The sequence below is a fragment of the Trichechus manatus genome, unplaced genomic scaffold (genome assembly GCF_000243295.1).
Source record: "Trichechus manatus latirostris isolate Lorelei unplaced genomic scaffold, TriManLat1.0 scaffold00045, whole genome shotgun sequence".
In the NCBI taxonomy this organism is placed as follows: Eukaryota; Metazoa; Chordata; class Mammalia; order Sirenia; family Trichechidae; genus Trichechus; species Trichechus manatus.
The window spans coordinates 1,295,282-1,308,979 of record NW_004443981.1 but is presented as its reverse complement, the minus strand read 5'-3'; the positions used below and the strand labels follow the sequence as shown (position 1 = coordinate 1,308,979).

At 35.4% G+C, this 13,698-nt stretch overlaps 1 protein-coding gene across 3 annotated transcripts in view; it reads left to right on the top strand.

Annotated features, from left to right (window-relative positions):
* The window catches only part of EML5 (EMAP like 5), a 144,108-nt gene that overhangs the window by 56,713 nt on the left and 73,697 nt on the right, over positions 1–13,698 (top strand). For all 3 annotated transcript variants that reach the window (XM_004376655.2, XM_023731680.1, XM_023731681.1), the window contains exons 11-16: positions 7,672–7,839; positions 8,497–8,603; positions 9,114–9,232; positions 10,628–10,814; positions 12,113–12,218; positions 13,535–13,628. In XM_004376655.2, the coding sequence (XP_004376712.1) occupies positions 7,672–7,839; positions 8,497–8,603; positions 9,114–9,232; positions 10,628–10,814; positions 12,113–12,218; positions 13,535–13,628 (781 nt within the window). The remainder of the gene's footprint in view (positions 1–7,671; positions 7,840–8,496; positions 8,604–9,113; positions 9,233–10,627; positions 10,815–12,112; positions 12,219–13,534; positions 13,629–13,698) is intronic.

The following is a 13,698-nucleotide window of genomic DNA, read 5'->3' as shown; positions in this document are numbered from 1 at the left end:
AAAAAAAGGAGAGAAGCAAGCAGAGAGACATGGGGGACTTCATAACTCCGAGAAAGCAATGCTGGGAGCGTAGTATGTGCTTTGGACCCCAAGGTTCCTGTGCTGAGAAGCTCCTAGGCCAGGGGAAGATTGATGACAAGGACCTTCCTCCAGAGCCGACAGAGAGAGAAAACCTTCCCCTAGAGCTGGCACCCTGAATTTGAACTCCTAGGCTACTAGACTGTGAGAGAATAAATTTTTCTTTGTCAAAGCCATCCACTTGTGGTATTTCTGTTATAGCAGCATTAGATGACTAAGACACCAGGGATGACAAATTGAAGAGGAATGATGTCACATTCATTGTCAAAAAGAACGTTTCCAGACTAGCCTGAAGTACGATGCTGTCAGTGATAGGATAATATCCATATGTCTACAAGGAAGATCAGTTAATACAACTATTATTCAAAATTATGCACCAACCACTAAGGCCAAAGATGAAGAAATTGAAGATTTTTACCAACTCTTGCAGTCTGAAAGTGATCAAACGCAATCAAAATGCGTTGATGGTTACTGATGATTGAAGTCCAAAAGTTGGAAACGAAGGATCAGTAGTTGGAAAATATGGCTTTGGTGTAGAAATGGCACCGGAGAGCACATGATAGAGTTTTGCAAGACCAACTTCATTGCAAATACCTTTTTTTCAACAACATAAACTGCGACTATATGTGTAGACCTTGCCAGGTGGAATACACAGGACTCAAATCAATGCATCTGTGGAAAGAGACAATGGAGAAGCTCAATATCATCAGTCAGAACAAGGCCAGGGCCAACCGTGGAACAGACCATTATTTCTTCATACACAAGTTCAAGTTGAAGCTGAAGAAAATCAGAGCAAGTCTACAAGAGCCAAAATAGGACCTTGAGTATATCCCACTTAAATTTAGAGACCATCTCAAGCATAGATTTGATGCACTGAACATTAATGACTGAAGACCAGATGAGTTATGGAATGACATCGAGGATATCATACATGAAGAAAGCAGAAGTCATTAAAAAGACAGGAAAGGAAGAAAAAACAAAAATGGATGTCAGAAGAGACTCTTAAATTTACTCTCGAAGGTAGAGTAGCTAAAGCTGAAGGAAGAAATGATGAAATAAAAGAGCTGAACAGAAGATTTCAAAGGGTGGCTCAAAGAGACAAAGTATTATAATGAAATGTGCAAAGACCTGGAGATAGAAAGCCAAAGGGGAAAAACACACTTGGCACTTCTCAAGCTGAAAAAACAGAAGAAAAAAATTCAGGCCTTGAGTTGCAGTATTGAAGATTCTGTGGGGAAAATATTGAACGATACAGGAAGCATCAAAAGAAGATGGAAAGAATACACAGAGTCACTGTACCAAGAAGAGTTTGTTGACAGTCAGCCATTTCAGGAGGTAATATATGATCAAAAACCAATGGTATTAGAGGAAGAAGTCCAAGCTGCACCGAAGGCATTGACAATAAACAGGGCTTCAGGAATTGATGGAATACTAATTGATATGTTTCAACAAACAAATGCAGTGTTGGAAGTGCTCACTCGTCTATGCCAAGAATTTGGAAGACAGCTACTGGCCAACCAACTGGAAGAGATCCACATTTGTGCCCATTCAAAAGAAAAGTGATCCAACAGAATGTGGAAATTATCAAACAGTATCATTAATATCACACGCAAGTAAAAATTTGCTGAAGATCGTTCAAAGTGGTTACAGCAGTTCTTCAACAGGGAGGGAACTGCCGGAGTTTCAAGCTAGATTCAGAGGAGGATATGCAACCTGGGATGTCATTGCTGATGTCAGATGGATCGTGGCTGAAAGCAGAGAATACCCAGAAAGATGTGTTTACCTGTGTTTTAATGATTATGCAGAGGCATTTGACTGTGTGGATCATAACAAATTATAGATAACGCTGTGAAGAGTGGGAACTCCAGAACACTTAATTGTGCTCCTGAGGAACCCTAGACAAAGAGGCAGTCATTCTAACAGAATAAGGGGATACTGCATGTTTTAAAGTCAGGAAAGGTGTACTTCAGGGTTGTATCCTTTCACCATACTTATCCAATCTGTTTGCTGAGTAAATAATCTGAGAAGCTGGGCTGTATGTAGAAGAACAGAGCATCAGGATTGGAGGAAGACTCATTAACCACCTGCATTATGCAGATGACACAGCCTTGCTTGCGGAAAATGAAGAGGACTTGAAGCACTGATAAAGAGCAAAGACTACAGCCTTCAGTATGTATTTCACCTCAACTTAAGGAAAACAAAAATCCTCACAACTGGACCAATAAGCAAAACATCATGATAAACAGAGAAAATATTGAAGTTGTCAAGGATTTCATTTTACTTGGATCCACAGTCAACACCCTGAAAGCAGCAGTCAAGAAATCAAAGATGTTTTGCATTGGGCAGTATGCTGCAAAAGACCTCTTTGAAGTGTTAAAAAGCAAAGATGTCATTTTGAAGACTAAGGTGCACCTGACCCAATCCATATTATTTTCAGTCGCCTCATATGCATGCAAAAGCTGCACAAAGAATAAGAAAGACTGAAAAAGAATTGATTCCTTTAAATTATGATGTTGGCGAAGAATGCTGAAAATACTATAAACTGCCAGAAGAACGAAGAGATCTGTCTTGGAAAAAGTACCGCCAGAATGCTCGTTAGAAGCGAGGATGGCGAGACTTTGTCTCATGTACTTTAGACATTATCAGGAGGGACCAGTCCCTGGCGAAGGACATAATGCTTGGTAAAGCAGAGGGTCAGCAAATAAGAGGAAGATCTTCAATAAGATAGATTGACACAGTGGCTACAACAACTGGCTCAAGCATAACAATGATTGTGAGATTGGCACAGGACTGGGCAGCGTTTCGTTCTGTTGTAGGCAGGGGTGCTGTGAGTTGTAACCAATTCATCAGCACCTACCAACAACATGTAGCATAACTAATGTCAAACTTAAGGGTCTAATTTTTTTTGTATGGAGCTTGGCCATCCTGGCATAGAGGCCTTCTATAACTTAATGTAAAACTTTTAAAACATTATCAAAATGTAGCTAAACCTCTTTGTGTTCAGTATACTTTAACAGGGATACATATATGTTGTCACATATCAGGCTTAGCTAAATGGGATATAAAGGAAGGTATTCTAAACTTGGAGTTCTGGGTGGTGCAAATGGTTAACACACTTGTCCGCTAACTGAAAGGTTGGGAGTTCGAGTCTACCCAGGGGTGCCTCAGAAGAAAGGCCTGGTGATCTACTTCCAAAAAATCAGCCATTGAAAACCCTATTGAGCACAGTTCTACTGTGACACACATGGGGTCACCATGAGTTGGAGATGACTCCACGGCAACTGGTTTGGTTTGGTTTTTTATTCTAAACTTGGGACTATAAAAGTTTCTGTCACCACACAAATTTTTGTAAAAAAATTAACTGTAAAGCTGAGTCATTCTTTTACAGTGGAGAAATCTGGTGTATACTACCTTAGTCAAATGATAAAACTTAACATCACTAATTATAGAACTGACTATGCCCCCTGAAATGATATACCTAAAAAAACGCAGTATCACCTATTCCAAAAACACATCACCTGAGTCTAATCATAAGGAAACATCAGACAAAACCAAATTGAAGAACATTCTGCAAATACCTGGATTAGAAAACAGCTATAATGGACATTGTTAGGATAATCAGGTGTATTTGAATACAGAATGCATATTAAATAACTTTATTAATATTAAATTTCCTGCTTTCGATGGTTATATTGTAGTTATTTAGGAAAATGTCCTTGATATTAGCAGCTATGTATTTACATATTTAGGAGTGAAATTTTGTATTGTCTGCAACTAACTCTCAAATGGTTAAAATGTAAAATTTTTAAAATTGGTGAATTTAGCTGACGGGTTAAATTGAAGGGTTTGTGGGTGTTTATTGAACTAGACTTGCAATTTTTCTGTAAGTTTAAAATTTTTCAAAATAAAAAATTGAGGGAAAATAGCCATCTAACTTAGTATGTCTACTCTGCCCTTGGTGGTTCAGTCCTGGAATTCTCACCTTCCATGTGGAAGAACCAGCTTTGATTCTTGGCCACTACACCTCAAGTGCAGACACCATCCGTCAGTGGAAACTTTTCATGCGCTGTGATGCTGAACAAGTTTCAGCAGAGCTTCCAGACTAAAACAGACCGAGAGGAAAGACCTGGCAGTCTACTTTTGAAAATCAGCCAAAGAAAACCCTATGGATCACAGTGGTCCAATCCATAAATGATCCTTGGGGATGGTGAAGGACCAGGCAGCATTCAGTTCTATTGTACATAGGGTCACTATGAGTTGGGGACCAACTGGATGACATCTAACAAGAATTCTGGCCTTAGTACTATCAAAATTTTATAGAACGGATTTTTTAAAGCCGTAATTTTTAAACATGAGGGAAGTGTTTCACTGAAAATCAAGTCTATTACAAAGAATTTACAGAAGGAAGATCTCCATGTTTAGCTGTTCATCATGTTTCTTTATTAGAGAGAATTTAATTATTGTGGAATGTGTTGCAGAAAGTCCTCAGGGTCATTGAAGAATGTAGGCTACTTACGTTTAGGTGAAAATCTATTGTTAGTTGTCCATTTGTCAATCTGACCAAGGTTGGGCAGGTTTTTCTTTTTTTTTTCCCCTTAAGGCCCTATAGAGTATGGCTGACTTTCCCGGGAATGAGGAGTCATTGGAGGGTTTGGAGCAGAAGAGTAACGTACTTTGATACAGTTTTTTAAAAAACGGAGATACAGTTCACATATCGCAAAACTCACTCTCAAAGTATACAGTTCAGTGATTTTTAGTTTATTCACAAGATTGTGCAACCACCACCGCTATCTAGTTCCCAAACATTTTCATAACCCCAAAAAGAAACCTTTTACCCATTTAGTAGTCATTCCCAATCCCCTCGTCCCCCCATCCCCAGCTCCTGGCAACCACTTTGATCTACTTTCTGTCTCTCTGGATTTGCTTATTCTGGATATTTCATATAAATTGAATCATACAATATGTGGCTTTTTGGGGGGGGGTCTGGCTTCTTTCATGTTTTCAGCATGCATTACTCATGTTGGAGCATGTATCAGTAGTTCATTTCTTATTATTGCCAAATAATACTTAATTATATGCTATACTACATTTTGTTTATCAACTCATCTGTTGATGGACATTTGGATTGTTTCTACTTTGGGGCTATGATAAGTAGTGCTACTATAAACATTCAGGTACAGGTTTTTGTGTGGATGTATGTTTTATTTGTCTTGGGTATATACCTAAGAGTAGAATACTAGGTCATATGTTTAACTTTTTGAGGAACTGCCGGACTGTTTTCCACAACAGCTGCACCATTTTACATTCTCACCGGCAATATATGAGAGTTCCAGCTTCTCTACATCCTTGCCAACACTTGCTATTATCTTTTTTATTCTAGCCATTTTAGTTGGTGTAAAGTGGTATCTTATTGTGATTTTCATTTGTATTTCCCTACTAAGTATTGGTGTCGAACATCTTTTTATGTGCTTATTGGCCATTTGTATATCTTACTTGCAAAAATGTCTATTCAGATGCCTTGCCCATTTTTTAATTGTGTTGTTTTGTTGTTGTTGAGTTGTGGGTGTTCTGTATATATTCTGGACATTAAACCCTTACTAGGTATATGATTTGCAAGTATTTTCTCTCATTCTGTAGCTTGGCTTTTTACTTTCTTCCTGTGTCCTTTGATGCACAAACGTTTTTAATTTTGATGAAGTCCAGTCTGTCTATTTTTTGTTGTTATTGCTTTTGTTTTTGGTGTCATGTCTAAAAACTGTTGCGCAGTCTAAGGCCACAAATATCTACACATGTATTTTCTTCTGAGAGTTTCATAGCTTTAGCTCTTAAATTTAGGTCTTTGATTCATTTTGAGTTAATTTTTACATGTAGTGTAAGGTAGAGGTCCAAATTCATTCTTTAGCATGTGGATATCCCGGTGTCTCCAAAACACTGTATATTGAAAAGACTGTTCTTTCCACCATTGAACTGTCTTATCATCACTGTTGTTGAAAATCATTTGATGGGTTTATTTCTGGACTCTCAATTCTATTCCATTGATCTATGTCTGTCCTAATGCCAATGCCACACAATCTTGATTAATATAGCTTTATAGTAAATCTTGAAATGAGGAAGTGTGAGTGCTCCAATTTTGTTCTTTTTCAAGATTGTTTTGGCTATTCTGGGTCTCTTGCATTTTCATATGAATTTTAGGATCAGCTTGTCAGTTTCTGCAAAAAGCTAGCTGGGATTTTTATAGGGTTTATACTGAATCTGTAGATCAGTTGGTGGATTATTGCTTTATTGATTCCTTAACAATGTTAAGTCTTCAAACCATCGATACACGATGTCTTTCCACTTATTTGAGTCTTCTTCTATTTCTTCCAATGAGGTTTTGTAGTTTTCAGTGTACAAATTTTAACACTTGTAGTATTAAATTTATTTCTAAGTATTTTATTTTTTATGATTTTGTAAATAGAATTGTTTCCTGAATTTCATTTTTGGATCGTTCATTGCTAGTATATAGAAATACAAGTGATTTTGTACTCTGATCTTATACTCTGTAATATTAATGAACTTGTTTATTCGTTCTCAGAGTTTTTTAGTGAATTCCTTAGGATTTTCTACATATAAGATCATGTCATGTGCAAGTAGAGATAATTTTACTTCTCCCCTTCCAGTCTAGATGCCTGTTATTTCTTTTTATTGTCTAACTGCCCTGATTACAGTCTCCAGTATAATATTGAATAGAAGTAGTGAGAGTAGACATCCTTGTCTTGTTCCTGATCTTAGGGGGAAAGCTCATACTTTAACCATTAAGTATAATGTTAACTGTGGACTTTTCATAGATTTTGCAGTGAGTGGAGAGGAGGATAATCTGTAGTACAGTTTACTGACATCTGTGTCCTCTTTATCAGGTTAAGGAAGTTCCTTTCTATTCCTAGTTGGTGGAGTGTTTTTATCATGAAAGAGTGTCAGATTTTGCCAAATGCCTTTTCTGCATCTGTTGAGGTGATCATGTGGTTTTTATCCTTTATTTGATTACTATGATGTATTACATTGATTGAATTTTGTATTTTGAATGAACCTGGCATACCTGGCATAAATCTCACTTGTTCATAGTGTATAATCCTTTATTATGTTTATGGATTCAGGTTGCTAGTATTTTGTTGATGATTTACATTTTAAAAGGATCCTCTTGCTGCTTGGGGTGAGAATAGTGAGGGCAGAGGTGGAGTAAGCTTGGTCCTTTCAATTTTACTTAAAACCAAAGGCCTCAGGCCAAAATATTCAAATGTCTTAATATGAAAAAAAGCTGATCCCCTTGAGGAGTCATGCTTTTCTCAAAGCAGTAAAATGATACCTTATAGCCCTGTGGTTCCTACCAAATTATATTGTGAATTAGTAGAACAAAGATTTGCATCCATTGATGAAAGTTCATTTGTTTATTCACTCAACAAATGTTTGAATTAACACTTTTCTCTTTGATCATAATTGTTAAGATAATGGAAGGGGGATACACTGGTTCACATATAGAAATTGTCGTTTGAAGTGGTATTTATATAATTTGTGTTTACATTTGTTTATCAATTTAAAGATATGTTTTTGTTGTAGGGGCCAAGTTTAAGAAATATATTGGCCATTCGGCTCACGTAACTAATGTGAGATGGTCACATGATTATCAGTGGGTTATTTCTATTGGTGGAGCAGATCACTCTGTCTTTCAGTGGAGATTTATTCCTGAAAGAAAACTAAAAGATACTCTTCATATAGCACCCCAAGGTGAGTAGTCACACTATGTAACCAGTTTCCCTGCAAATAACGTCAGTAACCCCAAAATAACAATTTTAGCATTGAAGTATAATCTAGCCTCATAACCTAACAGTACACCTTATTAGTAGTAGAAATTCTATATTAAAATATTAGGTCTATATACTTAAAGTCAGATGTCACAGAGCATGAAATACAAAGTGCTTTTGGTTGCATTTAAATCTATTAAATGACAAGTGAAGAAACAGTTATATTAGCAAAACAAACATTTAATATATACTCTGGAAGACTGGTATCTAGGTGTTGCCTGTGCTTTTTTGACAAAGAAAAATTATCTAATGTTAATTCACCTGTTGCATATAGTATTTTTAGCTACTTTTCACGTTAATTGTAGGTTATATTCACTTATATTTGGACAGACATTTAAATTTGATGTAGCTGTCATTGGGGAGCCAGTGAAGGGATTTAAAGGAGCTATTGAGTTTGCAGTGAGTGGAGAGGAAGATAATCTGTAGTACAGTGTCCCTTGAATAGGTAATTTCATTTGATTGTTTGATGGCTTGTCTCCATGTCAGCTGACAGTAGTCAGCTTTTAATCATTAATTTTACAGTGCTGTTTTGAAAATTAATCTTTTTAAACATATAACATTTTATTTTAAAAAATTACAGAAAGTCTGGCTGACTCTAATAGTGATGAATCAGATTCAGATCTGTCTGATGTTCCAGAACTGGATTCTGAAATTGAACAAGAAACACAGCTCACTTACCGTCGGCAGGTAATCTTTTATTATCATGCAATTTTTCCCTGAAATATGCAGTTTCTTCTATTACCTTGCTCCCTGCTCTTTACTCATCTATTGTTATCTTTGATGGTTTTGAATTTTCCAAGCAATGTGTGGTTATTTTTTTTCTTTAAGAGTTAAAGTACACTTCTGTAAAATATTCTTTTATAGTAAATAAATGCCTGGTATACTTTGTGTGTTTGTATTATATTTGCCTATAGGTTTTGTCACAGTACACTCCCATTTATTTCCTTTAAAATAATTTCTTATGAAGGATAAAAGTTTCCTGGAACACTAAATACATGTTTGTCAGTGTGCTATATAAAAAATGTAAATTAGTTCTTTCTAAGAAAGTTTCATAAAGTGCCTAGTCATCTAAGACAATTGTTAAAGCTTTAATAAGCAACAGTAACCACAATGTATGAAAGTTATATTAGGAGTGTATAAACACCTTTATTGATATATATTCTAAGAATATTCCAACTTATACACATTTTTTTTAAGGTTTACAAAGAAGATCTACCTCAGCTTAAAGAGCAATGCAAAGAGAAACAAAAAAGTTCTACTTCTAAAAGAAGAGAGCGGGCTCCAGGAAATAGTATTCGACTACACTTTGTTCATGGGTATAAACAGCTGTTTCTCACTTACATGTTTGGATTTTGGTTACTTACTAGCTGGTGTAACTTTGAGCAAGTGAAATACCGTCTCTATGCCTCTGTTTACCCGTCCGTAAAGTGGAGATAGTAACAGCGCCTACTTCAAAGAGTTCTGATCAGAAGTAAATGACTCAGTATTTGTAGTGACTTAGAACATTGTGTGACACATAATAAACGCTATATAGGTGTTTATCGAATACAAGCAAAATAAATTTCTTAGAAAATTTACTATTATATTCATTGAAATGAACCTTCTTTCTGTAAACAAATGAAAATATGTAAAATATAAGAAATAATCGTCTCCCTCAAATATGTCTGATTTGGAATGATAGTGTGGCTTCTTTTGACCTTAGCATTTTGGTCTTCATATTTTCATTTCAGTAAAATGCAATTTCTGGATTTCTCTTAGAACATCTGACAACACAGATCTCACATTTCAGCTTGGCAACAACAAATTTTTCAATCCAGCTCCTTCCTAACCTCTTCCAGCAGTCATTTTCTTACCTGCTTAATAATGCTTTTAAAGAATTTGAAAGAGATTTACTTAGTAAAAATATTTTTCCCCCAGTGTTATATCAGGTAGCATATTTCTACATAGTTCGTTTTACAGATGCTCAAAGAAGCTCAAAGAAAGGTTGTTATAAATGAAATTATACTGACCATTTTAGGAAGATTTAGCTATTTATTCCTGGATGTGATAATATGTTAAAATTGTTTTTTAAATTTTTTTTTGGAATATGTATTATATTCTCATGGTTGCGCATGAAAGGGTATACTTTGGAAATCTCCCTCCCACCTTTGCTCTCTCCAGCACCAGCATTTCCCTGCACCAAAGGTAATTTTTACTTAGTTTCAGATGTATTTTTGCATATACAAATACAAATTGTTTTCTATACCCTTTCATTTTCAAAAAAGCAACTTTTTGTTTTATAGTATACAAGTTTAATATTTTACCTACATAAATAATAGTGCACAGTGGTTAAGGGCTACAACTGCCAACCAAAATGTCAGCAGTTCCAGCCATTCCTTGGAAACCCTATGGGGGCAGTTCTGCTCTGTCCTATAGGGTCACTGTGAGTCACAATCGACTCAATGGCGCTGGGTATTTTTTTTTGTTGTTGTTATGTACAGTGTTTTGCACATTGCTTTTTTCAGTCAGTATTATAGCTTGGATTTAGTGGCTGTTTGAAATCAGAGCAGTTCATAAAAGTTTATGGGACCTGAGATATTATCTTTTAATTGTTCAGTGTCCTGTAAAACTGGAAATTGAATAACCCAAAAAATACCACTTCTCCTCTCTATATTCCATATCGGTCACAAAAAGGCCAAAGTTAATTTACTATGATATATTTTCTATATTAGTTACAGAGGTTATGACTGCCGAAGTAATCTCTTTTATACTCAAATTGGTGAAATTGTGTACCATGTGGCAGCAGTGGGTGTCATTTACAATCGACAACAGAACACACAGCGCTTTTACCTGGGTCATGATGATGATATTCTCTGCCTGGCTGTTCATCCTTTGAAAGACTATGTGGCAACAGGCCAGGTAGGCTAGACCTTTTTCTGTGTATTAAAGTTGGGTTGGTTCACTTCTTTTTATATATTTTGGATGCTAAGAAGTGAAGAATAAAGAATTCTTTGGACTGGGATTTTATTTTCATATTGTTAATAAAATTTACCTCAACTTTTTCCTGTCATTTTCTTTATAGTTTTATTGTTTTAAACAGTATCGTTTTAATTTAAATTTGGAACCGAGAGTTCTGGCTTGTCTTTCTGTTATGGTAGTACTGACACTTAACCTTAATGAGTAAAAATTACAAAAAACACAGAAACTAGAAATCTGGCTCAGATTGAGTTATCTAAAATAGTATAATAAATTACCTAACAAATCTTCTGTGACAAACAGGATGACTGTGTTTTTGTTTTGCAGCCATAGTGGTAACCTATTCTGGTTTACCAAAGTAGAAAGCACAAATATTAAAATAGAAAATACTAAGAAAAGTCTTAACTGATACCTCTCTCTATGAGTATTCTCAGAAAAGAAAGCGAAGTGGTGATGCTAATAGATTCCTGCTATAAGTAAGCACTTTACAAGTTTCTTAATATATATTTATTTTATTCTCACCTCAGCCTTCTGAGAGTAAGATAATTTTCCCCAGTTTATATATGAGGAAGTTTAGGCTTAGAGAAATTAAAATAATTTGCCCAAGATCAATCAGCTAATAAGTAGTAAAGCTTAAAGCTCTTTGGCTGGCTGGCTCCAGACACTGTGTAAATATACTTAAGGCTCTGTTACTTCTAGGAAATATTGGTGGGTCAACTTTCATCATCCTATATAGCTTCTCTGAAAGGAGAGAAAATTCTTCTTTTTGTCTTTCTCCCATTCTTCCCTCCTTCCTTTTGTGCCTCCCCTCACTTTTTTTCTTTTTCTTCTTCTCTTCCTCTTTTCTCCTTCCCTTCCTCCATTTACTAAAAAACATTAATTGAGCACATGCTTCTCGCAGTGTTTTCCATTTCTTTCCTGTATTATATTACAAGCCAACCAGTCCCAGCTCTATAAAGTTGTAGACTTCTAAAATAAATGTATTTCTTAAAATTGTTCAAAATGAATAAAATATTTGTTTACTAAAAAAGAAAAGTGCTTCTGAAGCATTTTATTTGAGTGTTTTGCAATTTAAATGACAAGTCTAATTTTTTTTTTTTGAGAATAGAGTACAAAGAATACCTCCTTGTCAGGAAATGTGATCTTAAGCGGAGATGAAAATTTTTCTGTTTTATTTCCTTTTAATAGATATGAAAATAAATAGTTGTATAAAATGACTTTCATAATTCTTCCTATTTTAGGTAGGTAGGGATCCTTCAATTCATGTATGGGATACAGAAACCATTAAACCATTGTCAATATTAAAGGGCTCCCACCAATATGGTGTCTGTGCTGTTGATTTCTCAGGTAAGGTCATTTTCTACCTCCTTATGAATGATCAAAATGCAGAGGCAGTACATAACATTTTAATGTAAATCAGTATTGGCCTAAACTTGTCATTTAGCTACAGTCTTCGTAGCTGTTACCGAATATGCACACTGGTATCCTAAGCAGTCACAACTGTGAAAATTGACTTTGCTATCTAGTTTATAATCTAATGAATATAATTTTTAGTACCCATTAAAATAAACATGTTTCTATTAAAATAAAAAATGTTTGCCTAACACCTAAAATCATCTCTGTTACCACTAGTAGTATATATCTTCCACTTGGGGCAAACTCTGACCTCAATTAATGTTTTACAGCCACAGAGTAAACTTTGAAAATGTTTAGGGTAAAAGGGCTAAGAGACAGGTGAGAGTGGAAATATTTTTTTTATAATATTTCTGTGAAGTGATAGTGTTGTGGCTTGAATTATGTCCCCCTGAAATATGTGTTGGAATCCTGACCCGTATACCCGTGGATGTAAGCCCATTTCAGAATAGGGTATTTTTATTATGTTAATGAGGTCATATCTCTGTAGGATATGTCTTCAACCTATTCAGCTTTTTTTTAAAATAATTTATTTTATTGTAACTGAGAATATACACAGCAAAAATGTACATCAATTCAAGTTTCAACATGTAGAATTCAGTGACATCGATTGCATTCTTCAAGCTGTTCAACCAGTCTCACCCTCATTTTCTGGGTTGTTCCTCCCCCATTAACATAAGCTTACTGCCCCCTTAATTTCCTGCCTAATCTTTTGAGTTGCTGTTGTCGATTTGATCCCACATAAGTAGTTATTAAAAGAGCATAATGGTCGAGGCAGATACTGTATAGTAGTTAAGTTATTGTTTGGTTTTAAGAAGACTTCAGGGGGTATTTTTGGTTTAGGGTTTACAGATTGTCTTAGGACAGTAGTTTCAGGGGTTCATCTAACCTTCATGTCTCCAAAAAGTCTGGATTCTATGAGAATTTTAAATTCTGTTCTGCATTTTCCCCCTTTTGATCAGGATCTAGCAGTATAATCTTTGACTAAAATGTTCAGTAATGGTAGCTGGGTACTATCCAGTTCTAGTCTCATAGCAAAGGAGGCAGTTGTTCATGGAGGCAATTAGCCACACATTCCATTTCCTCACCTTATAAATTCTGGCTGTTGTTATAGGTGTATGCATGCCTAACATTTAACAGTATTTTACAGAAATTTAAATATAATGCTATGGTTTTAGAATATGCATTGAATCTTTTTTTTATCTTTTGAATGTTAATGTTTAGTATATCATGCTGATTAATTTTCACAGCGGATGGGAAACGTTTGGCTTCAGTTGGAATAGATGACAGCCACACTGTTGTGCTGTGGGACTGGAAGAAAGGAGAGAAACTTTCAATAGCAAGGTAGGGAAAAACTTGACATCATATTGGTAAAATACCAAAATTACTTTGGACTTTAAGAATGTTTTCAAGT